General features: G+C 46.0%; 1 protein-coding gene across 3 annotated transcripts in view; it reads left to right on the forward strand.

Annotated features, from left to right (window-relative positions):
- Cgnl1 (cingulin like 1) overlaps positions 1 to 26,265 on the forward strand; it is a 111,450-nt gene that overhangs the window by 24,260 nt on the left and 60,925 nt on the right. The window contains exons 1-3 of one of the 3 annotated variants that reach the window (XM_042687565.1): positions 7,755 to 7,802; positions 19,516 to 21,099; positions 23,287 to 23,381. In XM_042687565.1, coding sequence (XP_042543499.1) covers positions 19,531 to 21,099; positions 23,287 to 23,381 — 1,664 coding nt within the window. In that variant the 5' untranslated portion in view covers positions 7,755 to 7,802; positions 19,516 to 19,530. Of the gene's footprint in view, positions 1 to 7,754; positions 7,803 to 19,515; positions 21,100 to 23,286; positions 23,382 to 26,265 lie in introns of those variants that run through there. The other 2 variants (XM_042687562.1, XM_042687564.1) reach the window with 2 other exon arrangements.

Below are 26,265 nucleotides of genomic sequence, written 5' to 3' on the forward strand. Positions count from 1 at the left end.
GGGGCCCATGGCTGACCCCACCCCTTGACTCTGGACCACTTTGAGGTGATGCTGTCTGTTTCCTTTGCTTTTCCTGCTTTTTCTTTCTAAATCTCCCTCCTCTGTTTCTGAACAGGTTCCCCTTTCCCATTCTTGGCTTCGTTGTTGGCCATTTGCTGCTTCCCCCCGCCCCCCTCCTTCCATGGGTATGTGGTGAGCCCCAGAAGTGGGGAGTAGCATGGGGCAGGGCCCCTGAGGAAGAGTTTGTGAATAGGACATTTCCTGTAACTCCTAGGTTCCCCTACTTCAGCCCAGCTCCAAGCATTTCTGTAAGGAAGACGGGAAAGCTCAAAGGCCCAATTGTTGTGCTTTGTAAACAAAACAAACCCCAAGCAAAACCTGTTGGGCTACAACTTCTAATACAAATACTTTTTATAAATTAGCATTTATTAATTGTACAAAGGAATTCCATTGTGATACTGCCATCCATGTATAGAATATACTTTCATAAAATTCATCCTCTAATCTCTTGTTCCTCTTTCTACCTATTTTATTGGTTTTATTCTATTTTCCTACATGCATATAAGGATTTTATGTGTGTGTGCGTGCACACGTGCATGCGTGCCTGGGCATATTTGTGAACTGGTCCTGGAGCTTGAACTCGGGGCCTGAGCACTATTAGCTTTTTTTGCTCAAGACTGGTGCTTTACCACTTGAGTCACACCTCTAATTCCATCTGTTTAGTGGTTAATTGGGTATAAGAGTCTAGGGGACTTTCCTTCCAGGGGTGGCTTTGAACTGTGATCCTCAGATCTCAGCCTCCTGAGTAACTGGGATTACAGGTGTGAGCCACCATTGCTCTGGTTATATAAACATCCCCCATCACCTCCTCCCCCTGACCTTCCTCTCTCTACAAATATTCTTTATTCAGTCATCTAATAAAGGCATTTTACCAAATGTTTACACTGTGCCAGGCCCTGCTCTGGCCCTAAGGATATCTGGTGTAAGCAAGTCAAAGACCCCCTCGTGACAGCTTACAGCCTGTGAGAGGAGATGTCTATAAACCCAGAAGCAGATAAAGGCTTAGGAATGGGTGATAAATGCTAAGAAGACAGTGTGGGAAAGATAAGGCAGATTGAGGGGATCTGAGTTCACCTTATCTGTGGCCTTTTCTAGAAGATGTTCTGGGTAGGTTTTCCTGATAATCCCTAAGAAGCAGAGGCCTAGAAAGCATGGTGCCTGGTCCCTGGGGGCAGGGGACAAGGGCAGACATTGGGCATCAGGGCAGGAGGAGAGAGCTGTGGGGCAGGGCGTGTTTGGGATTGGGTGGGCAGAGTGTGGATTTTGTAGGCCTTGGTGAAGCCTAGTAAAGCTTCTGAGCCCATGCAGCTCAGGATGAGTGGTAGAGTTTGTTCTGCAGGGGTGGAATGTACGGTGGCCTTGGATTGAGATAGAAGAGCTTACAAAAGCTAGGCCCCCAAGGCCGGATCTGAAAGCCTCTAGTGAGTGTCTCAGGGATCTTAGACCTATATCTGGTCCAGGGGGCCCTCATTTCAAACTGTGTTCAAAACAAAACAAGACACTTCAAACGTGACATGGAGTCATGGTCAAACTCAGAGAATAGTGCCGTGTACATCTAATAAAATGACTAGTGTGTTTATGGAATTCATTGCTGGAATGATTGATAGGTGCTTGGCTGTAAATGCAATCTAAAACAATTTTCTTCTTTTTTTTGGCTTACATTCCTTTATCGCAGTAACTGGGTTCTTTTGAGCTCGCAAAGCTAATGCTTGCTTCATCAGTTGATTCTAAATTCAGTCTAGGAGCAGTGTTTTATTCCTGTTCTGTGCCATGGCTTCTTAGAAAGTTGGGCCATTTATGTGTCTTTCTGCTTTGGCATAGAGGCGGAACTGCAATGTGGGCATCCCAAAGGCCTTTCTATAGGCATGTGGGATAGCAAGATATTTTGCTAAGTCAATGATAACTGCCTTGCTCTGACTTAAGGCAACCTATGTTTTGATCTCCCCCCCCTTTTTTTTGGGGGGGGGGTCTGGTCATGGGACCTGAACTCTGGGCCTGGACGCTGTCCCTCAGCTCTTCAGCTCAAGGCTAGCGCTCTACCACTTGAGCCACAGCAGCACTCCAGGCTTTTTTCTTTTTGCTTATGTGGTGCTGGGGAATCGAACCCAGGGCCTCAGGCATGCAAGGCAAGCACTCTACCACTGAGCCACCTTCCCAGCCCATGCTTTTTTTTTTTTTTTTTTAATTGCTGGTTCTGGGGCTTGAACTCAGAGCCTGGGTGCTGTCCCTGACCCCCCTTTTGTGAGGCGAGTACTCTACTACTTGAGCCACAGTGCTACTTCCAGCTTTTTGAGTATTTTTACTGGAGTTAAGAGTCTCATGGACTTTTCTGCCCCTGCTGGCTTCAAATCATGATCCTCTGAGTAACTAGGATTATAAGTGAGAGCTACCAGTGCCTAGGTGTTTATAATGTTTTACGTGACATTTCCAGGTTTCCTTTAGGATAGGTTTGGATTACTTAGATGGCAATCAGATAATGAGTTTTGCTGCTCTTGTTTTGTGCTAGTCCTGGGGCTTGAATTCAAGGTCTAGGGCACTCTTCCTGATCTTCCCAAGGCTCTACAACTTGAACCATACCTCCACTTTCTGTTTTTTTTTGTTGTTGTTGTTGTTGGTTAACTGGAGATAGAAGTCTTACGGACTTGCCTCTGTTGGGACCGGCTTTGAACCACCATCTATAGATCTCAACCTCCCTATAGATCTCAACCTCCTAAGCAGCTGGGATTACAGGCTTGAGTCACTGGGATGGCTTTGATGACTGTTTGGAGGGTTGATGCTGGGATAAGACAGTGCCAACGATGTGCCTGAAGTCATGCTGAGACTGTCATGTATTCTCTTTTTATTTAGTTTTTGTGTGTCGTGGGGCCTGCACTCTGGGCCTGAACTGTCCGTCAGCTCTTCAGCTCAAGGATAGCGCTCTACCACTTGAGCCACAGAGCCACTTCCTGCTTTTTCTGCTGAGGAATCGAACTCTCATGTATTTTCTGGTCCAGGCAGGAACAGCGTCCTTCAGTGAAGAGACTTCATTCTCTAATACTGATAAAACACTTAAGGATAAGATCTGCAGGAAACTCCTTACTCTTTAGTTGTTTTTATTTTATTTTATTTTTTTATTTATTCCAGTTCAAATGCTGTCCCCACTGTCCTTCTCGGTGCTGCTTATCTCTGGTGCTGCTTATCTCTGGTTATCTTGATGTGTTTGGTCAGCACGGAGGGTTGGTTGGTGGAGGGAGACTGAGCTTTGGGATGAATCTGCCCTCTGCGAGGGGCTGATGGCCACATTCCTATCTCCAGTGAGCCAGACCCTGCGCAGCCATGCTCTGTGTAAGCTCTGCCAGGGATGGGTTTGCTGGCTCCCCAAACAGCCTATCTTATCATGAAGCATCACTGTGAGGAAGTGTTTATTCTTCTCTCGAATTGAACTGGAATGTGTGTGACTGGCACATAGACTCATTGTCACTGTTCTGAGCTTTGGAGCCACACAGAGCAGGCTTAATCTCCTTTTCACATGAGAGCCCTTCTGGTATGTACATGCAACGTGAGTTCATCCGCTTCTTGCCTCCATTCCCTTCCTGTGGTAGGCTCAGCTTTGCCTAGTGTCTTCATTCTGAAAGCAGCCTTTTTTTTTTGGGGGGGGGGGTGGGTAGTACCAGGTATTGAACCCAAGCCCCTGTGCAGACTATGCAATCTACCATTTGAGCTATACTTGCAATGCAACCCTGGTTTCCCTCCCTTCCTCCCTCTTACCTTCCCTCCCTCCCTTCCTTGTCTTTTCCTCCCTTTCTCCCTCCCTCCCTTCCTCCCTGCCTGCCTTCTTTCCCTCTCTTTCCTTCTTTCTCTCTTTTCTTGTACCAGTACTGAGGCTTGAACTTAGGATCTGGATACTGTCCCTTAGCTTTTTTTTTTTTTGGTTGGTTGGTTCTGGGGCTTGAACTTGGGGCCTGGGTGCTGTCCCTGAGCGTTTTTTGCTCAAGGCTAGCACCCTACCACTTTGAGCCACACTTCTACTTCTGGTTTTCTGGAGATAAGAGTCTTATGGAGTTTCTTCCAACCTTGATCCCCAGATTTCAGCCTCCTGGGTAGCAAGGATTACAGTGCTCGCCATCCCTTAGCTTTTCTGCTCAAGGCTGGCACTTTGGAAACGTGAGCATAGAGTCATTTCTAGCCTTTTGGTGGTTAATTGGAGATAAAAGTCTCATGGAGTTTTCTGCCCCGGCTGGTTTTGAACTGTGATTCTCAGATCTCAGCCTCCTGAACAGCTTGGATTACAGGTATGAGCTCCCACTCTCGGCGAGTCATTGCGTTTAAATCAGGTCGCCTAGGCAGGGGTCTCATGGTGGCGTCGTGGTTCCAGCAGCAGGAGGAAGGGTGAGGGAGGAAAGGCCATGTGAGGCCATGTCGCTGTCTAGCCAGGAATTGAGCTTTCACCAGAAGCTCAACTAGCTGGCACTTTGACCTTGATCTTGAACTTTTCCTCTCCGGATTAATGAAAAACAAGTTACTTTTTTTCTTTTTTTTTTTAATGATGCTGATACTGAAGCTTGAACTTAAAGCCTGGGTGCTGCCCCTTAACCTTTTCCACTCAAAGCTAGCATTCTACACTTGAGCCACAGTGGTTAATTGAAGATAAATGTGTCATAGACATTTTTTCTTTCCCCTAGGCTGGCTTCAAACTGGGATCCTCGGATCTCAGAGCTTTTTTGCTCAAGGCTAGTGCTGTGCCACTCTGAGCCACAGGGCTACCTCTGGTTTTCTGGTAGTTAATTGGGAGATGAGTCTTACCTGCCCCAGCTGGCTTTGAACCCCAGTCCTCAGATCTCAGCATCCTGAGCAGCTAGGATGACAGGTGTGAGCCACCAGTGCTTGGCTAACAAATTGGTCTTAATCTACCCAATCTATGGCATTTTCCTTTGTTTCTTCTTTTGTTGGTTGTGGGGCTTGAACTTTGGGCCTGGGCTCTGTCCCTGAACATTTCAGCTCAAGGCTAGTGCTCTACTACTTGAGCCACAGTGCCCCTTCCGGTTTTCAGGTGGTTCATTGGAGATCAGAGGACTTTCCTGCCCCCACTGGCATTGAACTGATCCTCATATCTCAGCAAGTAGCTAGGATGACAGGCATGAGTCACCCAGGCCCAGCTTGCGGCCTTTTCTTATGGCAGCAAAAGACACACCATCATATATGCACATAAACATAATATACCATATATATTTCATTTATGAGCATATACATAGACATATACATACATACATATAATATACACATAGATAAATAGAAACTCCATGGCTGTTGACATGATTTTTCTTAAATCTCAATTCTGCTCTAGCATTGAACAACAGAGACCCCCCCCCCCCCCCCCTTCTCTGAACTGCGTTGGGATACTTAGTGCTAAGGGCAAGTAGCATTCTCAGTGGTCCATTTAGATGTAAGAGCCCCAGTTTAACCTCTCAGGTGGGCTTGTGTGAGGCTGATGGGACACTTTCACTAAAGTAAGCTTAAATGGGGGGGGGGGGGGCGGGGGGGGGGCGATGCTCCCCTCAATGACAAGATTATAATCATCTCCTGGATGGACAGAAAGGCCCTAGATTACTAGGCTACTTTGGAGCAGGAGAGCCCAGATTTATTTGTTTATGCATTTATTTATGCATTTATTTATTGTCCTAGTTCTGGGACTTAAACTCAAGGCCAGCCCACCATCCCTGGGCTTTTGTGCTCAAGGCTAACACTACTACTTGAGCCACACCTCTACTTTTAGCTGTTGATGGTTAATTGGAGATAAAAGTCTTACAGGCTTTCCTGCCTGAGTTGGCTTTGAACCATGATCCTCAGATTTCAGCCTCCTGAGTAGCTAAAGGAGCCACCAGGGCCTGGTTTAAGTCCAGTTTTAAATCCAGACACCCTCTGGGAAGGGCAGGATGGTGTGGATGGCCATGCCCTTAGAAGGAGTCCTGGCCCAGACATCCCGTGGCCCTGGGAGGGCTGGCTGAGCACGGGGTTGCTGAGATCACTAATGTGAATTCAGTGATTGTTCAAAGGTCTTAGTTAAAGCCTTCGTGGAAGCAAACTTTTCTTCTGAGATGCTGAGTGTGGGTTTTTAACGCTACTCCTTTTATGGGTCAAGGTTTTTAGCTTCTTTAGATTTATGGTTATGTCTTCTCTCTCAGGTAGACAAAATAAAGGAGCTTGCCTGCCCATGCTTAGGTCACAAAGGAAGCTCATGGCTGGCTGGAGGGGAGAGATGTGGCCTATGGGCCTAGGGATGGCCTTCCTCCCTAGAGATGGGTCACATGGTTTAACCCTTTATTGCCAAGCAAGGACTTTCCTTTTTTTCTTAGTATTCCCCGCCCCCCCTCCCTTTAGAGTACTTAAAAAAATATTTCCAGGGGCTGGGAAGGTGGCTCAGTGGTAAAGCGCTTGCCTTACATGCCTGAGGCCCTGGGTTCGATTCCTCAGCACCACATAAGCAAAAAGAAAAAAGCCGGAAATGGTGCTGTGACTAAAGTGGTAGAGCGCTAGCCTTGAGCTGAAGAGCTGAGGGACAGCGCCCAGGCCCCGAGTTCAGGCCCCACGACTGGACCCAAAAAAAAAAAAATATTTCCAGGTATTTTTTGGTTAACTTTTTAATTTTAATTTTTGCAAGTCTCATGGCTTGAACTCTGGGCCTGGGCGCTGTCCCTGAGCTTCTTTTGCTCAAGGCGAGTACTCTACCACTTCAGCCACAGCGCTGCTTCTAGCCTTTTCTGTGTATGTGGTGCTGAGAAATTGAACCCAGGGCTTCATGCATGCTAGGCAAGCACCATACCACTAAGTCACATTCCCAGCCCAACTTCTACAGCCTTTATCGTTTGACGACTACATTCCAGTTTTGATAGAAGCCACATTTCCTGCAACCCTTAGGTTAGTCACAGAGCAGAGCACATTTGTTTGAGGACTTCATAGCAAATGACTTTCAGAATAAGGAACCCCGGGAAAATAAATAATACATATGGTCTTCTAATACAAAAATCTTTATAAAGCAGCCCCTAGGAGGCCTGGCACTTGGGCACGCCTTGGTGGCTCACTCCTGTAAACCTAGCTACTCAGGAGGCTGAGATCTGAGGATCTCGGTTTGAGGCCAGCTTAGGCAGGAAAGTCTGTGAGACTCATATCCCTAATTAATAGCAAAAGGCTGGAAGTGGAGCTGTGGCTAAAGTGGTAGAGTGCCAGCCTTGAGTAAAAAAAAAAAGCCAGGCAAGAGCACAAGACCCTGAGTTCAAGCCCCGCTACTGGTACACACACACACACACACAGACACATACATACACACACACAGACACACACACAGACACACAGACACACACACACACACAGACACACACACACACACACACACACACACACACACACACACACACACACACACACACACACACACACACACACACACACACACACACACACACACACACACACACACACACACACACACACACACACACACACACACCCCCCGTAGGATAAAAGCTACTCACCTAACTATTTTTTTAATCTTTCTGTGGTTGTCTTATTTTCTTAATGTGGCCATCAGCGTTAATGTTCAACTTGGAGTCATTTATGTACACAGGATTTTTCGGATGTGACAGTGCACAGCAGGTTAATGTTCGATGTATAAATAGACGAGCACTCAATACACAGTAAGCAAATTCAGGCATTCATTGCATTAGGATTGCAAACTGAAGAATTGTTCCTGCCCTGTCTGCTGTAAGGTGAAGATGTGGGATCTGGTGTTAGTGTGGGGGTTGGGAGGGTGGGGAGCTAGGCTGGAGTAGCTGTGTGATTGGCAGCAGAGAAATGGTGTCAGGGTGGGAAGGGATGGCAGGGCAAAGGTTTCAGTCTAACTAATTGGCACTGGGAGAGCTTGACAGAGACTCACCCAGGGGAAGTGCAGGCCGGTCCACCTGCTGTGTGCAGAACCCGGGCTCTGCTTGGGCTCCGTTCCCTCCATTGAAGTATGGCAAGCAGGGGTGGGGAGGGCATGGAAACTCACGGGAGGCTAGTGAGGGGAAGAATAAGAAGCGCCTTTTATTTTGCATTTTACGTATTTTATATATGACGTTTTATTTTTATTTTTATGCCAGTACTGGGGCTTGAATGCAGGGCCAGGGCACTCTCTCTTAGCTTTTTTACTCAAGGCTAGTTCTCTAACATTTGAGCCACAGCTCTACTTCTGGCCTTTTGGTAGTTATTTGGAAATAAGAGTCTCATGGACTTTGCTGCCTAGGCTGGCTTTGAATCTTGATCCTCAGATCTCAGCCTCCTGAGTAGTTAGGATTGTAGACGTGAGCCACCATGCCTGGCATTTTTATTTATTTTTATTTTATTTTATTTATTTTTGGGTCCGGTCGTGGGGCCTGGGCCTGGGCACTATCCCTCAGCTCTTCAGCTCAAGGCTAGCTCTCTACCACTTGATCCACAGCACCACTTCCGGCTTTTTTCTTTTTGCTTATGTGGTGCTGGGGAATCGAACCCAGGGCCTTGTGCATGCAGTGGCTCTACCACTGAGCCACCTTCCCAGCCCTTATTTTTATTTTTGTTGGTTGTGGGCCTTCAACTCAGGGCCTGGGCACTGTCCCTGAGCCTCTTTATGCTCAAGGCTAGCATTCCACAGCTCTACTTCCGGTTTTCTGATAGTTAATAGGAGGTAAGAGTCTCATGAACTCTCCTGCCCAGGCTGGCTTCAAGCCACCATCCTCAGATCTCAGCCCCCTGAGAAGGTAGCTAGGATTACAGACGTAAGCCACCACTCCTGGCATTTTTAGTTTTAAATTCTCTTGCCAAATTCTTTTCTGGCAAGTTGAGGGTGAAAGGTATTTGCTCTTTATTACACACATACCATAGGCCTTCAGCTGATCTCACCACGCCCTTAGAGGGCTGGCAGCAAACCAGAGGGAAGAAGAAGGTAATAGTCCAGAAAATTAAACAGTGATTCTTCTCAGAATTCCTCCAGCTGGAATTTCAGGCAGTGCTTTTGCCTTGTGTACCCTCCAGCCCCTCCTAGGGAGAGGAGACAGAAATGGCGTGGATGGGATGGGATGAAGGTTGGGAAAGAGTGTGGGAGAGCCAGGCGGCTAAGCTTGCCCTGTGGTCTTGTTTGTGTGGTGTCTGAATTTCTCTCATAACTGACCTTCTTTTCAAGGGTTTTCTTTAGTGTGTGTGTGTGTGTGTGTGTGTGTGTGTGTGTGTGTGTGTGTGTGTGTGTGTGTGTGTGCCTTGAACTCAAGGCCTCATGCTCTCACTATTGTTTTTTCCTCACAAGGCCACTAGGTGCTCTGCCACTTGAGCTACACCTCCACTTTGGCTTTTTGCTGGCTAATGGGAGATGAGAGTCTCTCAGCTTAGCCTGGACTGGGTTGACTTTGAACCTCCATCCTCAGATCTCAGCTTCTTGTGTATCTAGGGTTATAGGCATGAGCCACCAGCACTCAGTGAGATGCTATTTATTGGAGGCTTTCATGCTGCGATTTGGGTCATATTCTGTAGGAGGAATTACATATAGTCCAAATGGCAAAGACCTATTACCTCTGATGAAATCACTTTCTATGCTCTTCGTTCTATGAGGATGTTCAGTTATTCACTCATCAAACATGTATGACTCTGTTGTGGACAGTGTTGTACTTTAGACTCTCAGCCCTCCTGCTACTTTACTAATTAATAAATTATTTCAGGATGTTAGTGGTTGATATTGTGTGGTTAATCACAGAGACTTTTAGCCTCTGCCTCCTAATTATTTAAACACAATTTGTGACCAAAGTCAAGTTTTCTTGGGCTAGAAGTACTGATTGGATTTTGTGATTGTTGTTCTAACATTCTTGTCATTTTACTTAGCATGCATTATATGATTTAAATTTCCAAATTTTTGTTTGATATCACCATAGTAACTTGACTTCAGAGATAGGGAAAAGATTTAGAGAGGTTGTGTCCAGCTGGAATTTTTTTTTTTCTTTCTTTTTTTGCCAGTACTGGTGCTTGAACTCAGGGTCTAGGCACTGTCCCTGAGCTTCTTTTGCTCAAGGCTAGCACTCTACCACTTCAGCCACGGTGCCACTTTTGGCCTTTTCTGTTTATGTGGTACTAAAGAATCGAACCCAGGGTTTCGTGCATGCTAGGCAAGTACTCTACCACTAAGCCACATTCCCAGCCCCAGCTGGGAGTGTGTGTGTGTGTGTGTGGGAGTGTGTGTGTGTGTGTGTGTGTGTGTGTGTGTGTGTGTGTACACTGGTACTGGGGTTGTACTCTCTCCCTTTTTGCCTTTTCCCTTTCAAGGCTGGTGCTCTACCATTTGAGCCACACTTTCAGGATTTTGTTTTTGCTGGTTAACTGGGGATAAGAGCCTCACCATCTTTTCTGCCCAGGTGTGCTTTAAATCATAATCCTCATATCTTAGCCTCCCTAGTAGGCATGATTCTGGCGTGAGCCATCAAGACCTGGCTTCAGCTGGGGTTGGGCTTGAGTATGCGTGAGAAACGATTTCCACTGCTGATAGGAGAGCTGCCTTCAGAGCTGTCCTCAGAGCCGCCCTCTTGTGTCCCTCAGCTCTGAATTGCTGGAGAAACTTTTAGCAGGCATTTCACGGGTCAGGATGTGCACAGCCTGCTAGGTGTTCTTTTGGATGTGAGTTCTGTGCTTTTTAAGAAACACAACATAGGAGTCTCTGGGGTTGAAAATTGGACACATGTGAATACTATAAACCCAGAGGTGACCTGTGTGCTTTCAGCTAAGAGAAGTAGGGTAGCCACAGACTATCCATGCTTCAAAAATCTGCACTTGGGAAGAGTGAAAAAGTCAGGTGGCTGGGCTCCCAGGGCTGGGCTCATGGGAGTTTACTGCATTCGTTCCACAAATCCGTCATCTTCACTTTCCTGGCTGAGTCTCGTTTCAGCACCCTCCTTTTAGCACGAGCTGAGTTCCGGGGAGCCCTGTAGCAGTCATTATGAAACAGTTATTTTTCCACAACAGAAAAATTTTGGTTGTCACCCTCAAGCCAGCCTGAGCTCCACTTTCATGTTTAAACCTCAAGTTTACTTTTTTCAAAAAGGTTTTCCCAGGGAGTTCTCACACCTTGACTGTGTGCAGAGACATTTCTTAGAAATTGTACAAGTTTGGTCTGTTTTCCTAAACATTTTGACATTCTGCCCTGCAGAAAAGCATAGACAGACAGACAGAACAGAAAACCGAACTATTGGAGATAAGAGTCTTAAAGACTTCTCTGCCTGGGCTGGCTTTTAACTGAGATCCTCAGATCTCAACCTCCTGAGTAGCAAGGATCATAGGTGTGAGCCACCTGCTTCTGGCTCATTTTTTATTTTTTACTTTTTTGGAGGTTCTAATGTATTCTAATAAATGTAAAGTATTCCCTCACAAAATCCTGTCTTCCCATCCTACCTTAGAAGCAAATGTTTTCTCTGCCATTTAGAAGTTTTAACTTATGCTCATCATTAGACTGGCAGTGGCATTCTTTTGAACGAGACAGCCTTCTTTTAGTTTGTGGCTCATTTCTGGTTGTTGTTGGTCATGGGGCTTGACCTCAGAGCCTAAACTCTAGTCCTGAGCGCTTTTACTCAAGACTAGCGCTGTACCACTTGGAGCCATAGCTCCACTTCTGGTTTTCTGGTGGTTCATTGGAGATAAGAGTCTCATGGACTTTCCTGCCTGAGCTGGCTCCAAACTGATCCTTGGGGCTCAGTCACCTTAGCTAGGATTACAAGAATGAACCACTAGCACCCAGCCTCATTACTTATTTCTTGGTTAATGGGGCACATTAACTTCCCACATTTGTGCTCAATAGAGTTACCACTCATATTGAACTTCTACACAATCTCCTCCCATGCCAGGCGCCATGCTAGGTGCTTCTGCATGGTTGTCTTGGGGATGGAAGGACAAACTATGCTGGGTAGGTTCAGACTGCCTGGCTGCATTTCTATTTCCTTACTAGCTGGAGGACCTGTGACATGGCTGGTGAAGGTGGACCTAGTTTTTGGAGGTGCCGTTGGGCATCAAGAATCAAGAGGTTGAGGTTCGAGGCGTGGCTTAGTTGGTAGAATGCTAACCAGTGAGTGAAAGCATCAGGTACCAAGTTCGAGTCCTGGAATCAGAAGCGAGGAGAGGTGGAAGTGTTGGTTGTAGCCTTACGTGACTAGCTGCCATCCTTTCTGATCTCATGTGATAGCCTGGAGAGAAGCCTTTCCATCTGGCAGAGCTCACAGCTCTTCCCAGAGCCAAGCTCTTTGTTCCTGCAAGCGCCCTCCTTGATCTCCCTAACTAAAGCAATTATCACCATTTAACAGTCTTTTCATAACACATCACTTCCACTCCAAAACACCACTTTCATTTGCCAAGTGCCACAATGTGACATCCTGGCAATTGCTCAGCATTTACTGCCAAATTATGTAAGCCCTTGCTTGGGCTCAGTCCCCGACAGAGCAAGTGTGCATGTGTTGTGTGAATGCACATTGTGTGTGTGTATGTGTGCGTGTGTGTGCGCACATGCGCGTGTGTTAAGATTGTCTGCATGGCTCAGTGCCTGGAAGTGGAGAACAGCTGTTCTTCAATTCATTAATTAATACAGTGTTTACACTTGGACTGGGAAGGAAAACCGTCTTTGCTTAAGACACCAGTGCCCAGCTGAAAAATGCCTCTGCATTGGGGTTTTTTTTCATGTGTGTATGTGAAAATATTGGATTGGGGTTTATGAAAATATTAGATTGGGGTTTGTTGTTGAGGAAATGTAAATTGTGGACATTTCATGAAAGTCAAAGATGCAGAGTAATTTACCAATAGGGAGCCAAGATTGTAATAAACCCAAGTGGCCTTAACTCAAAAAAGAATGAAATATAATTCATGCCGATTGTAGTAGCAACAGCAATAGAAAAGAACTGTAAAAACTCCAAATGAGATTTTTATTAATAAATGTTAGGTGAAATATTTTCATCATAAAGTTAGCATCAGCATACAGATTTTTTGTGGTGAGTTAAAATAATCTCCTTTAGTAAATAGCACACTCAGAATCCCAGAGGATAAATTTGTTTGTATAGAAGGTCTTTAAAATTGTTTTGTTAGTAAGTTGGGTGCTGTTGGCTCACACGTGTAATCCTAGCTACTCAGGAGGCTGAGATCTGTGGATCACTGTTCAAAGCCAGCCCGGGCAGGAAAATCCGAGAGACTCTTATCTCCAAATAACTGTCAGAAAATCAGAAGTGGCGCTGTGGCTCAAGTGGTAGAGCGTTAGCCTTGAGCTGAAGAGCTTAGGGACAGTGCCCAGGCTCAGAGTTCAAGCTCCACTACTGACCCCCCTCCCCCCCCAAAAAAAATTGTTATTGTTGGTATAGGGTCAGGGGTTTAGCTCATTGGTAGAATCCTTGATTACCAGGTATGGAACCCTGAGTTTGATCTCTACACTACAAAATTGAACAACTAGAACACTTCTACAGATCCCAAAGGACACATCCAGTTCTGTTGGAAATAGAGGCCAAGGTGTCGCTGATCATCATGGTCTTATCCATCTGCAAGTGCCCTATACTTGTCTATTAGAGTTGTGTTGAGCCAAGCTGGTGGCTTACGCCTCTGTAATTCTAGCTATTCAGGAGATCTAGAGGATTATGATTTGAAGCTAGCCTAGTCAGGAAATTCTGCTATCTCCAAAATAACCAGCAGAAATCTGGGTTGGACGCTCAAGTGGTAGAATGCTAGCCTGGCAAAGAAGCTGAGTAAAGATGAGGCCCTGAGACTCTGGTACCATGAAAAACAAAAAAAAGAATTGATGGGTTTTGGTTAATATAAAACATTGTATGTAACAAGTACCTCAATTCTGCCTATATAGAATGTAGTGAGCTAGGTGCCTATGGCTCATGCCTGTAATCCTAGGTACTCAGGAGGCTGAGAACTGAAGATTATGGTTCAAAGCCAGCCTGGGCAGGACAGTCTGTGAGACTCTTATCTCCAATAAACCACTAGAAAACCAGAAGTGGCACTGTGGCTCAAGCTGTAGAGCGCTAGCCTTGAGCTAAAGAGCTCAGGGACAGCGCCCAGGCCCAGAGTTCAAGCCCCAAAACCGACCAAAAAAAAAATAAAAAAAGCTAAAAGTCGTGCTATGGCTCAAGTGGTAGAGTGCTGGTCTTGAGCACAAAGAGGCTGAGGGACAGTGCTCAGGCTCTGAGTTCAAGCCTCAGGACCGCCCCCCCCCCCCCCCCCCCCAAAAAAAAGAATGTGCCATACAATCTGTTAGTGTGTGGTACTTATACAGAATATATTATGTTAGAATATATACAGGAATCCTATATTAATAAATATTAGGTTAATACTGATATATAATGTGTAATACATAATTATATATTACATATATAATGTATAGAAATTAAATATTAATATAAAGTTTATTATGCATTAATTTACAATACATAATTATATAACATACTAGATTCTCACATAGAATTATATGTATAATAAAACACTCAACTTTGTTCACACATATTATGTTGTTGCATATAATTACTACATATATAACATATCATATAATGTACATATGATATATATGATATTCCACAAGATTATGTATTCCATAAGATTCTGTCTCCAGGAAATAATCATTTGTATGTATTATACTATATAATATTATATAGTATATATAATAGTTATAGTACTAGAGCTTGAACCCAGGGCTTATACATGCTTAGTATACATCCAGCCTGAATTTTACCATATCAGTGGACTTACCAAGCTAGGTAAGCTTGACATTTTTTTCTTTTTGCCGGTCATGAGGCTTGAACTCTGGGCTTGGGCACTGTCCCTGAGCACTTTTCAGCTCAAGGCTATGTTCTACTACTTGAGCCACAGTGCCACTTCCAGTTTTCTGCTGGTTAATTGGAGATAAGTCTCACATACTTTCCTGCCTGGGCTGGCTTTGACCTTGATTCTCAGATCTCAGCCTTAGCTAGGATTACAGGTGTGAGCCACCAGTGCTGGGTTATTTTTATTTTCTTTAGGTAGTTGTACAGAGGAGTTGCCATTCAACAAATCAGTTTATAAGAATAATGCATCTTAATTGATGTGACCCCGTTCATCTTTTTCCTTCCTGAGAAGCTATTTTATATCTAAAAATCAGAATAGGAAAAGGAAAAGCTATTGGGATAATTTGGCAGAGTATTGCCGACACGTCTCCAAAAGTAAAACAAAACAGACGCTAGGTTTGAGAAACTTGTGGAATGAGAAATTCATTTGGATGCTGTGCTGTCTAGCATATGTAAAACCGACTTAGAAACTCACAGCCAGGAATAGTATTTAGCAACACGGAGTAAGTACTAGAAGAGAAAGCTAAAAAACAGCAGTAGTTTTCCTGCTGGAGAATACCTTCTGCATTGAGGAAGCAAAGCTAAACAGTACATTATCCATGATACCTTATTTTACTTCTATTAAAAATGAAGCTGGAATTGGTGCAATCATGATAAGTATCGCAGATGAATATATGACTTTGAGTTGTCCCATCTGAAAAAATGGAAAGGGATGATAATTTCATAGGGTTTTTATTTACAAGATTAACTATTGGGCTGGGATATATGGTATTAGGCCATGTTCCCAACATTGCAACGGACAGACAAAATAAACAAGCATGCATTATAGCTGAACTAAGCAGTAATTTGAGTTACACTAATGGATTTTGGGGGTGGGGGGTTGGTTGTGGGGCTTGAACTCTAGGCTTGGGTGCTGTCTCTGTGCTCTTCAGCTCAAGGCAAGCACTCTACCACTTGAGCCACAAAGCCACTTCCGGTTTTCTAGTGGTTTATTGGAGACATAAGAGTCTCATGGAGTTTCTTGCCTGGGCTGGCTTTGAACTGCGATCCTCAGATCTCAGCCTTCTGAGTTGCTAGGATTACAGGCGTGAGCCACGGGCGCCCGGCTAATGGATATATTTTGAATACTGTACTTGAAAGTGGAGGTCTACACTGGGCTCCTAATAAAACATTGACAAAAAAAGTATTCATCTAGCTGGGTGCTGGTGGCTCACATCTGTAATCCTAGCTACTCAGGAGCCTTAGATCTGAGGATCACCATTCAAAGCCAGCCTAGGCAGGAAAGTTTGTAAGACTCTTATCTCCAATAAACCACCAAAAAGTCAGAAGTGGAGCTGTAGCTCAAATGGTAGAGTGCCTTGAGCATAAAAGCTCAGGGATAGCCCTCAAGCCCTGAGTTTAAGCCCTAGTACCAGCACACACATACACACAAATTATTCATGTATTTGCCCACAAAGAAAGCCTCAGTCAATTCAAAACGGTAGAGTTCAGGCCATTAAATTTTTTTTTTTTTTTTACCACAATATGAGTAGAAATTAATAGCGTTTAGAATCAAAGGCCCTCTAGCCTAAACAGTAGAACAAATGCTAGCTGTGAGGGGGAAAAATCTGAAAATGTTTCTTTTGTTTGTTTGTTTGGTGGGTCATGGGGCCTGAACTCTAGGCCTGGGCGCTGTCCCTCAGCTCTTCAGCTATACCACTTGAGCCTCAGTGCCACATCCAGCCTTTTTCTGCTGATGTGGTGCTGAGGAATCGAACCCAGGGCCTCTTGCATGCGAGGCGAGCACTCTACCACTGAGCCACCTTCCCAGCCCTGAAAATGTTTCTTTAGATTCAGAAAAGAACTCAAGACCACAAATGGAAATTATCTAGAAACCAGTCCCAGGAACATTACTGTGCTGTCTTCTCAAGGTGATTCTTACTTCCCTTTGCACTAACAGAGCACTGATTTTTGTTGAGTATGTCAATGGCCGGTTAAGACTCCCTATTTCCCAACCTTTCTTGTAGCTTGGGGTGGCCCTATGATTAAGTCCTCAGCAACAAGATGTAAAGGATTAAGATACTAGTTCAGGGTGAGTCTGGACTTGCCTCGATGAGTCCTTTGGCATGGGTGATGCTGGATCAGACTGCTGTGTAATCAAAAGGTGTCTAATATATGCTTGGGACAGAGGAGTGGAGAGATAAGAGGGTTCTTAAATACTCTGTGGTCTGTTTTAGTTCTGGACTTGTTACCTCTGTTGAGGGTAGAAAAATCTTAACTTCAGTTGTATGTTTTAATTTTATTCTTTGGTCCATCATGAGGCTTGAACTCCGGGCCTGGGCGCTGTCCCTGAGCTCTTTTGCTCAAGGAACGCTTTGAGCCGCAGCTCCACTTTGGATTTTCTCATGGTTAATTGGAGATCAGAGTTTCATGGACTTTTCCTTCCCTGGCTGGCTTTGCAACATGATCCTCAGATCTCAGCCTCCTGAGTAGCTAGGATTACAGGCGTGAGCCACTGGTACTGGGCTTAACTTCAGTTTTCAGCTTTGTTAGGAGTTGACTATCCTAAGTTGTGTCATTAAACAACAACGTGAATACATGAAACATCCATGAAATTCTATCTTGTTGACTTCAGAACAACAAGGTAAAAAGCAGGAGGAAGTGGAATAGCCTTCCTTTGTCTGGGTTTCACTTACCTGTGGTCAACTGCAGTCTGAAACATCCTATGGAAAATTCCAGAAATAAAGTGTAAGTTTCGAGTGCTGTTCTGAGAAGCATGATGAAATCTCACACCACCCAGCTGAGGGTGCAAATCATGCACCCCTTTATCCAGTGTGCCCACGCTGTAGGCTCCACCCACCACCAGCTACCTAGTAGCCATCCAGCCTAGCAAGCTGGCTATTAAGGCATGGCAGAGCTGATGTTCAAGTATTTTATTTAACAATGCTTCTAAGAAGTACAAGGCTAGTGATGTTGGTGATTTTGTGTGTGTGTGTGTGTGTGTGTGTGTGTGTGTGTGTGTGTGTGTGTGTGTGTGTGTGTATGCGTGTGTATGCGTGTGTGTATGCCAATCCTGGGGCTTGAACTCAGGGCTTGAGCCCTGTCCCTGAACTTTTTCTTTTGTCAGTTGTGGGACTTGAACTTTGGGCTTGTGCACTTTCCCTGAGCTCTTCAGCTGAAGGCGAGCGCTCTACTGCTTGAGCCGCAGCAGCACTTCCTGAACTTTTTAAAAAAAACTCAAGGCTATTGCTCTGCTTCTTGAGCCACAGCTCCACATCTGGCTTCTTGCTGGCTAATTGCAGATCAGTCTCATGGACTTTTCTTTTCTTTTTTTTTTTGGTCCAGTCGTGGGGCCTAAACTCTGGGCCTGGGCGTTGCCCTCAGCTCTTCAGCTCAAGGCTAGCACTCTACCACCTGAGCCACAGCACCACTTCCGGTTTTTTCTTTTTTGTTTATGTGGTGCTGAGGAATCGAACCCAGGGCCTCGAGCATGCAAGGCAAGCGCTCTACCACTGAGCCACCTTCCCAGCCCTAGACTTTCTTCTGGGTAGGATTTTAACCGAGATTCTCAGATCTCAGCCTCTTTTGAGTAGTTAGGATTAAAGGCGTGAGCCACCAGCACCCGGCTCATCTTTTTTTTAATACCATTTTTCATATGAATATACTACTTGAACTCTTTTTTGGTAAGAAAAGGTTGAAAAAATTGAAAAAAATTACTGTCCTTGTTCGCTTTACACACAGTTGATTGCTAAGAAGTAAAACTGTTTGAAATCCTGCATTCAAATAGTGTTGAAGACATCTGAGCAAGTTTGTGTGTAAATAAATAAATAAGAGGTAGGAAAGAGAAAAGAAAAAAACCCCACTAAACCTCAGAGCTCTTAACTATCTGTGTGGAAAAGTACCTTGTTCTCAAATGCTGGTATGCAGAACATCCTATTGGTTAAAAATAAATAGCATTAAGCAAGGAAACCAACCTAGCATTGAACTAGAAACAGAAGAGCCCAACTGTGCATGCCAAGACATCAGATCTATACAGTAGTGACTGCCCTTAGGCTGGGCTTCTGCTCAGGGCTGTCAAGCTCAAAGGCACCCAGCAAGGGTCAAGGTTAGTGCCAGGGTCAGGGGAGGGCAGCTGGTCAGCTTTTGGTTCTGAAGTACCTGCTTTATAAAGTCGCATGTTTTCTTTTTTCTTTTTCTCTTTTAAGTCGTGGGCTTGAACACTGGGCCTGGGCACCGACCCTAAACTCTTTTGCTCAGGCTAGCACTCTACCACTTTGAACCACATCTTCACTTCAGTTTTCTGGTAATTTGTTAAAGATAAGAGTCTCACAGACTTTCCTGCCCAGGCTGGCTTTGAACTGTGATCGTCAGATCTCAACCTTCTGAGCAGCTTGGATTACCAGCGTATACCACCACTCGTGCCTGGCTTGTTTTTTGTTTTAGTTTTTGGTCGGTCATGGGGCTTGAACTTGCGGTCTGGGTGCTGTCCCTGAGCTCTTTCACTCAAGGCCAGTGCTCTGCCAGTTTCAGCCACAGCGCCACTTCTTACGTGCCTGGTTTTCTTGGATAATTCTCCCTTACTGTGATCCTGATTGTCACATAAACAGCTGACACTCTAACTTAATGTCTTTCTGTCCCCTGTCTCTTGCTCCTGCAGTTGGCCCAGTGAACCATGGAGCTGTATTTTGGTGAATACCAGCACGTGCAACAGGAATATGGTGTCCACCTGAGACTTGCCAGTGATGAGACCAAATCCTTAAGGAATTCCCAGCCCTCTAAGACAGGCTCGTACGGCGTCAGTATCAGGGTCCAAGGGATTGATGGCCACCCGTACATTGTCCTAAATAACACAGAACGCTGTCTAGCCCGTCCCTCTTTCCCTGACAATGGCGCATCATTTCCATCTCCCACCATCCACACCGTGCCTCTCCATGCCAGCAATGGGTCCGTACTGAAGGAGTCCGGCTCAGAACTGCAGATCCCTGAGAATCCATATGCCCAGCCCAGCCCCGTACGACACCTCAAGCCATCCTCCCTCCACGAGGGCAAGAATGGCATTCTGGAACGGAAAGGTGGCCCGGCGAGGCCATCCCACCTCCTCAACTGCCAGAGACACCCAGAGCTTCTGCAGCCCTATGACCCCCAAAAGAGCCAACACCCTCCTGACAGCCCCTGGCTTACAAAGGTGACAGCAGAAGGGACCCCCAGTAAGACATCTTGGACTTGCTTTCCTCCGTGCCCCAGCCCTCCCGGGGAGGACCTGGATAAGACTGGGGTCACCGCCATCCGGCTATGCAGCTCCGTGGTCATTGAAGATCCCCAAAAGCAGACCTCCGTGTGTGTGAATGTCCAGAGCTGTTCCAAAGATGGGGTGAGAGAGGCCTCCCCCCGCCGCGGGAGCGCCTCAGCTTCTCACAGCCCACAGGGCCACCCTGAAGCCAAGAAAGCCCGGCCCGATGTCCTTCCTTTCCGGCGACAAGATTCAGCAGGGCCTGTCCTGGATGGAGGCCGGTCGCGAAGGTCCTCATCGGCCTCCACCACGCCCACGTCTGCCAACTCTCTGTACCGATTTCTACTGGATGACCAGGATGCCATCCACGCGGACCACGTCAATCGCCACGAAAATCGCAGGTACATCCCGTTCTTGCCGGGCACTGGGCGAGATATCGATACCGGTTCCATGCCCGGTGTGGATGAGTTGATTGAGAAATTTGATGGAAAATCCGGGCTCCTACCGAGAAGAGGCCGGTCTGGGAAGCGAGGGAGAATCAATCCAGAGGACAGGAAACGGTCTCGAAGCGTGGACAGCGCCTTTCCCTTCGGGCTCCAGGGCAACGCGGAGTACCTGAGCGAATTCACCAGGAACCTGGGCAAGTCCAGCGAGCACCTGCTGCGCCCGTCACAGCTGTGTCCGCAGAGGCCTCTGGCCCCAGAGCAGCGTGGCCAGCACAACGCTATCCGGGCCGGTGCAAAGCCGCCAGCAGACCCGCAGCCTGCCCAGGGGGCACACCCTGGGCCTCCCCAGCAGCCCCCAGACAGGAAAGTGCCAGAAAACAAAGAGAGTCAGGAAAGCGTGGTGGTGACCCGTGCATCCTCCTCCCTTCCTGTGCCAAGTAAAAAAGAAGAAATCAAAACAGCCACTGCGACGCTGATGTTGCAGAGTCGGGCGACGGCCACCTTGCCTGACTCTGTGACCAAGAAGATTTCTGTGAAGTCATTTCCTTCCAGTACTGATGCTCAGGTAGCACCTTTGTGATTCCGGAGGCGTTGGGGGGGGGGGGGGGGGGCTGTAGTTTTGTTTTGTTTGGGTTTGTTTATTTTGCTGTCTTGGGGCTTGAACTCTGGCCCTGGGCGCTATTCCCGAGTTCTTTTTGCTCAAAGCTAGGGCTCTACCACTTGAACCACAGCTCCACCCCTGGCCTTTTCTGTGATTCACTGGAGATAAGAGTCTCATGGACTTTCCTGCCTGGGCTGGCTTTGAACCTCAGTCCTCAGATCTCAGCCTCCTGAGTAGTTAGGATTACTGGCATGAGCCACCAGTGCCCAGTCTCTAGGTTGTTTATGCTATTGTTGTTATTATTATTTTATTTTATTTATTTTGTCGGTTGTGAGGTCTGAACTCTGGGCCTGGGCCCTGTCTCTCAACTCTTCAGCCCAAGACTAGTGCTCTACCACTTGAGCCATAGTGCCACTTCTGGCTTTTTCTACTTATGTAGTGCTGAGGAATCAAACCCAGGGTCTCATGCATGCAAGAGCACTCTACCACTGAACCACCTTCCCAGCTCTATTTTATTCGTTTATTTCAAGCTACAAGAGGCTGTAGTGATACGAACTCTCAATCTTTATTTTGGTGCTACTGGGATTAGAGCTCAAGGTTTCATACTTGCTAGGCAGGTGCTCTACCACTTGAACCATAGCCCTATTCCCTTTTTTGCTTTAGAGGTCTTTCATTATTTTCGGGTAGGGTTTTACTTTTGTGTGTGTGTGTGTGTGTGTGTGTGCGCGCGTGTGTGTGTGTGCGTGTGTGCGTGTATGCGTGTATGCGTGTATGCGTGCCCACACCAGTCCTGGGGTTTGAGCACTGTCCCTGAGCTTTGTACTCAAGGCTGGTGTTCTACTACTTGAGCCACAGTGCCACTTCAGCTTTTGGGTGTTGAGTTGGTGTTAAGAGTCTTAACAGATTTTTGTGATCCTCAGATCTCAGCCTCTTGAGTAGCTAGACGTGAGCCACTGTTGCCTATTGGGTCTTGTAGTTTTGCCTGGGGTTGGCCTCAGACTAACAGCTTCCTACCTATGGCCTCCCACATAGCTGGAATTACAAGTGTGACTCACCAGCTTGTTTGTTGAGATGAAACTCTCAGTAACTCTTTTTCCCCATGGGCTGGTCTTGAATCTGTGATCCTCCTGTCTCTGTCAAGTAGCTGGGATTGCAATGGTCCCTCATTGTACGCAGCCCAGAGCCTCAATCCTTTATTGCTAATTGTGTTTCTGATTTTCTTAGCATTTGATTATATCCTATTGCCAATTACCTAGTCGTCGTTGTTGTCTTCTACTTCTTTTTGTTATCTTATTTATTTCTTTAAAAAAAAAATCTGTAAGTTGGGGCTGGGAAGGTGGCTCAGTGGTAGAGTGCTTGCCTTGCATACATGAGGCCCTGGATTCGATTCCTCAGTACCACATAAGCAGAAAAAGCTGGAAGTGGCGCTGTGGCTCAAGTGGTAGAGCGCTAGCCTTGAGCTGAAGGACAGCACCCAGGCCCAGAGTTCAAGCTCCACAACCAACAACAACAACAAAAAAAGAAACAGTAGGGAAACAGTGTGAAAAGCTCAACTTCTCTGAAAATATATGAAACCTGGAGGTCTGGGGAATTTGATCCTCCTGATCTCTGCCTCCTGAGTGACTGGAATTTCTCAGGCGTGAGGTGTGGAGAAGCACTTTCCACACGGGCGGTCCCAGGGTTAGATTTGGCTTTCCACCTAAATATTTTAAGTCATGAAATTGAGTGACGAGGTAGCTCAATATCTGGTCTGAACTCTAGGCTAATCCTCATTGAGGTTAATGGTGAGTGATGGGATCTTTTAAGTGGTACTTTGAGTGTTTTGGTAGTAACCATAAAAAATAATGATGAGAGGATGACCAAGTCAGTTAAGTGCCAGGCTCCGTGTGTCCTATGTTCGAGGTTAACACTGGCTGTATGAGGGTAGGTGATGTAAGCTTTAGTTTATAGGTGAGAAAATTAAGGGGGAGGAGAAGGTAAGGCCCTTGCCCAGGGTTACAGTCTAATAATCCGTGTTGGAACCGATTCCTGGAGAAATCGTTTTTTTTTTTTTTTGGAAAGTAGAACTGGGTTTGTATGCATGTGCTTCAACGTTCTGCCATCTTCCTGTAGCATCACCTGTGTCTAATTACAGACAATATTTTGTTCCAGGCCACACCGGATCTCTTGAAGGGCCAGCAAGAGCTCACTCGACAAACCAATGAGGAGACAGCCAAGCAGATACTCTACAATTACCTGAAAGAAGGGTGAGTGATTCCCCTCCCTTCTTCTCCCCTCTTTTTGCAGTTCTGAGATTTGAACTCAGGGCCTCATACTTGCTAGGCAGGTGCTTTTTTCTTTTACCCTGTGAGCCATTCCCCTAGCCCAGCCCTGTTTTGCCTTTAGTTATTTTTCAGATAGGGGCTCAAGTTTTTGCCCAGGGCTGTTCTCAAGCCTCTATTCTCTGACTTACATCTCCCATGTAGCTAGGATGATAGGTAGGTACTAGAATTGTCAGTGTGTTTGTTGAGTTGGAGGAGTCTAGTGACCTTTTTGTCTAGGATGGTCTTGAACTGTGATCCTCCTCATCGCTGCATCCTGAGTGGCTGGTATTATAGGTGCTCCTTGATTTTCTTTTCTTTTCTTTTTTTTTTTTTTTTTTGGTTGGTCGTGGGGATTGAACTCTGGGCCTGGTCGTTGTCCCTAAGCTCTTCAGTCAAGGCGAGCACTCTACTCCTTGAGCCACAGAGCCACTTCTGGTTTTCTGGTGCTTAATTGGAGATAGTCTCATGGACTTTCCTGCCTGGGCTGGCTTTGAACTGCGATCCTCATATCTCAGCCTCTTGAGTAGCTAGGATTACAGGTGTGAGCCAGTAGCACCTAGCGGCTCCTTGATTTTCTTCCCCAAGCCTTTGAGTCTTGTGAGCCATTTGAGGGTTCAGTGTCAGTGGCTACAGTTTTCATACTGACCTGGCTCAGGGTGTGTAGGGAGGATGTCATGCTTTGAAAACGACTCTGCTCCTGCATAATCAAGTCCAAGGACAGAAGAATATCTGCCTGTCCATTCCGAGCTGGGTCTGTCACCCTGTTGAGCTCTGCCGCAGCCAGCAGCCCTCAGTTGTCTGTTAGTAGAAATGACAGATGAGGTCAGTTCCGCCTCACTCCAGAGTGGCCCCTGCTTTCGTGCACGGTAACATTGTGTCTGTATTGAGGATTGAACTCAGGGCCTCAAGCTTGCTAGCCACACCTTCAGTCCATTTTGGCTTTAGCTATTTTTAAAATAGGATCTCCTGTTTATGCATGGGCTGGCCTGGACCATAGCCTCCCCATCTCTCTCTTGTCTCCTGAGTGGTTAGGATTATAAGTATGAGCCACTATACCCTGCTGATGCTTATCTTCCTTCAGCAACGTCATCCCTCTCCTCCTCTTCTTCTTCTTTCTTCCCTTCCGCCTCCTCTTTTTGGTTGTGGGGCTTGAATTCAGGGCCTGGGCGCTGTCCCTGAGCTCTTTTGATCAAGGCTAGCTCTCTACTACTTAAGCCACAGCTTCACTTCCAGTTTTTTGGTGGTTAATTGGAGATAAGAGTGTCAAGGAAAGCTGGGTGCCAGTGACTCACCCCTGTAATCGTAGCTACTCAGGAGGCTGAGATATGAGAATCACAGTTCAAAGCCAGCCCAGGCAGGAAAGTCTGTGAACTCAATGAACCACTAGAAAACCCTAAGTGCTCAAAGTGGTAGAATGCTAATCTTGAGCAAACATGCTCAGGGACAGCACCTAGGCCCTGAGTTCAAGTTCCATAATGGACAAAAAATGTCTCCAGGGCTTTCTGCGTGGGCTGGCTTTGAACCATCATCCTCAGATCTCAGCCTCATGAGTAGCTAGGATTACAGGCGTGAGCCACTAGCACCTGGCCTCCTCTCTTCCTTTTCTTTGGCTGCTCCTCCATCTATTCCTCTTCCTCCTCCTCTTCTTCCTCCTCTTCCTTCACTTCTTCTACATATGAGCCATTTGGAGAGAGTGTGTTCTATACTTACTTTGGCCCAGTGTACTTAATTGAGTCCCAGTGGTCTGGTTTGCAGTTCTTTCTTTGGTACTAGAAATTCTAGTATCTTAGATGCTAGAATTACAGAGGAGGAATTTGAAGTCTTCGTTTCAGTTCCATCAGAGGATTAAAAAGTACAAAAAAGTCAAGGCACTAATGGCTGACACCTGTAATCCTAGCTGTTCAAGAGGCTGAGATCTGAGGATCATTGTTCAATCCAGCCAGCACAGAAAAGTCCATGAGACTCATATCTCCAATTAACTACCAAAAGCCAGCCAGAAGTACAGCTGTGGCTCAAGTGGTAGAGCTTTGGCCTTGAGTAAAAAAGCTCAGGGACAGTGCCCTGAGTTCAAGCCCAGGACTGGTACCTCCTCCTTTCCCCCCAAAAAAGTAGCATAAAAAGCTTTACAGGTTGACATAACAGTAAGTCAGCTGACTCTCACTCCTGGCTATCAGAAATCTTTATTTTTGTATTGTGCCTTACAAATATTTGTGTAATGTATGGCTGATACATGTCAAGGTGTAATACAAGAACTCTCAAAGAAGTTAATGGCAGGGGTTGTTGGAGCTAAGCACTAGTTAGTAGTATTTTTCTGTGAAGGGCTTTACCATGAGAAGATTTAAGGTAGGAGACCTTTTAATTTTTAAAATTCTTTGAATTCTTTTTGTGTGTGTGCGTGCACACACGTGTGCGTGTGCTTGATTTATTGCAGGATTGGTGAGACAGACTAGAATGGGAGATGTCTGTTAAAGGCATTTTATTTGAAATCTTTTCATTGCTGGAGGTGTGGTAGGAGTTAACAAAGTTGGGCCTGATGGCTACGTGATGCAGAGGTCCAGGCAAAGGCTGCTATGTGAGCTGTCTTGGCACTTACTATTTTTTAGGCCTAAGCCTAAAGGTAAATTGTTACAGCTTGTTCTTATGGTAAGATTTTTAAAGTACAATGTGTGTGTGTGAAACACGCACACACACACATACATAAAGAAAAGGAGAAAGCCAGGCGTTAGTGCCTCACACCTGTAATCCTAGCTACTCAGAAGGCTGAGATCTGAGGATCACGGTTCAAAGCCAGCCCAGGCAGGAAAGTCTGTGAGACTCTTACCTCCAG

Source organism: Dipodomys spectabilis, unplaced genomic scaffold (assembly GCF_019054845.1).
Source record: "Dipodomys spectabilis isolate Male_0828 unplaced genomic scaffold, ASM1905484v1 ptg000108l, whole genome shotgun sequence".
Lineage (NCBI taxonomy): Eukaryota > Metazoa > Chordata > Mammalia > Rodentia > Heteromyidae > Dipodomys > Dipodomys spectabilis.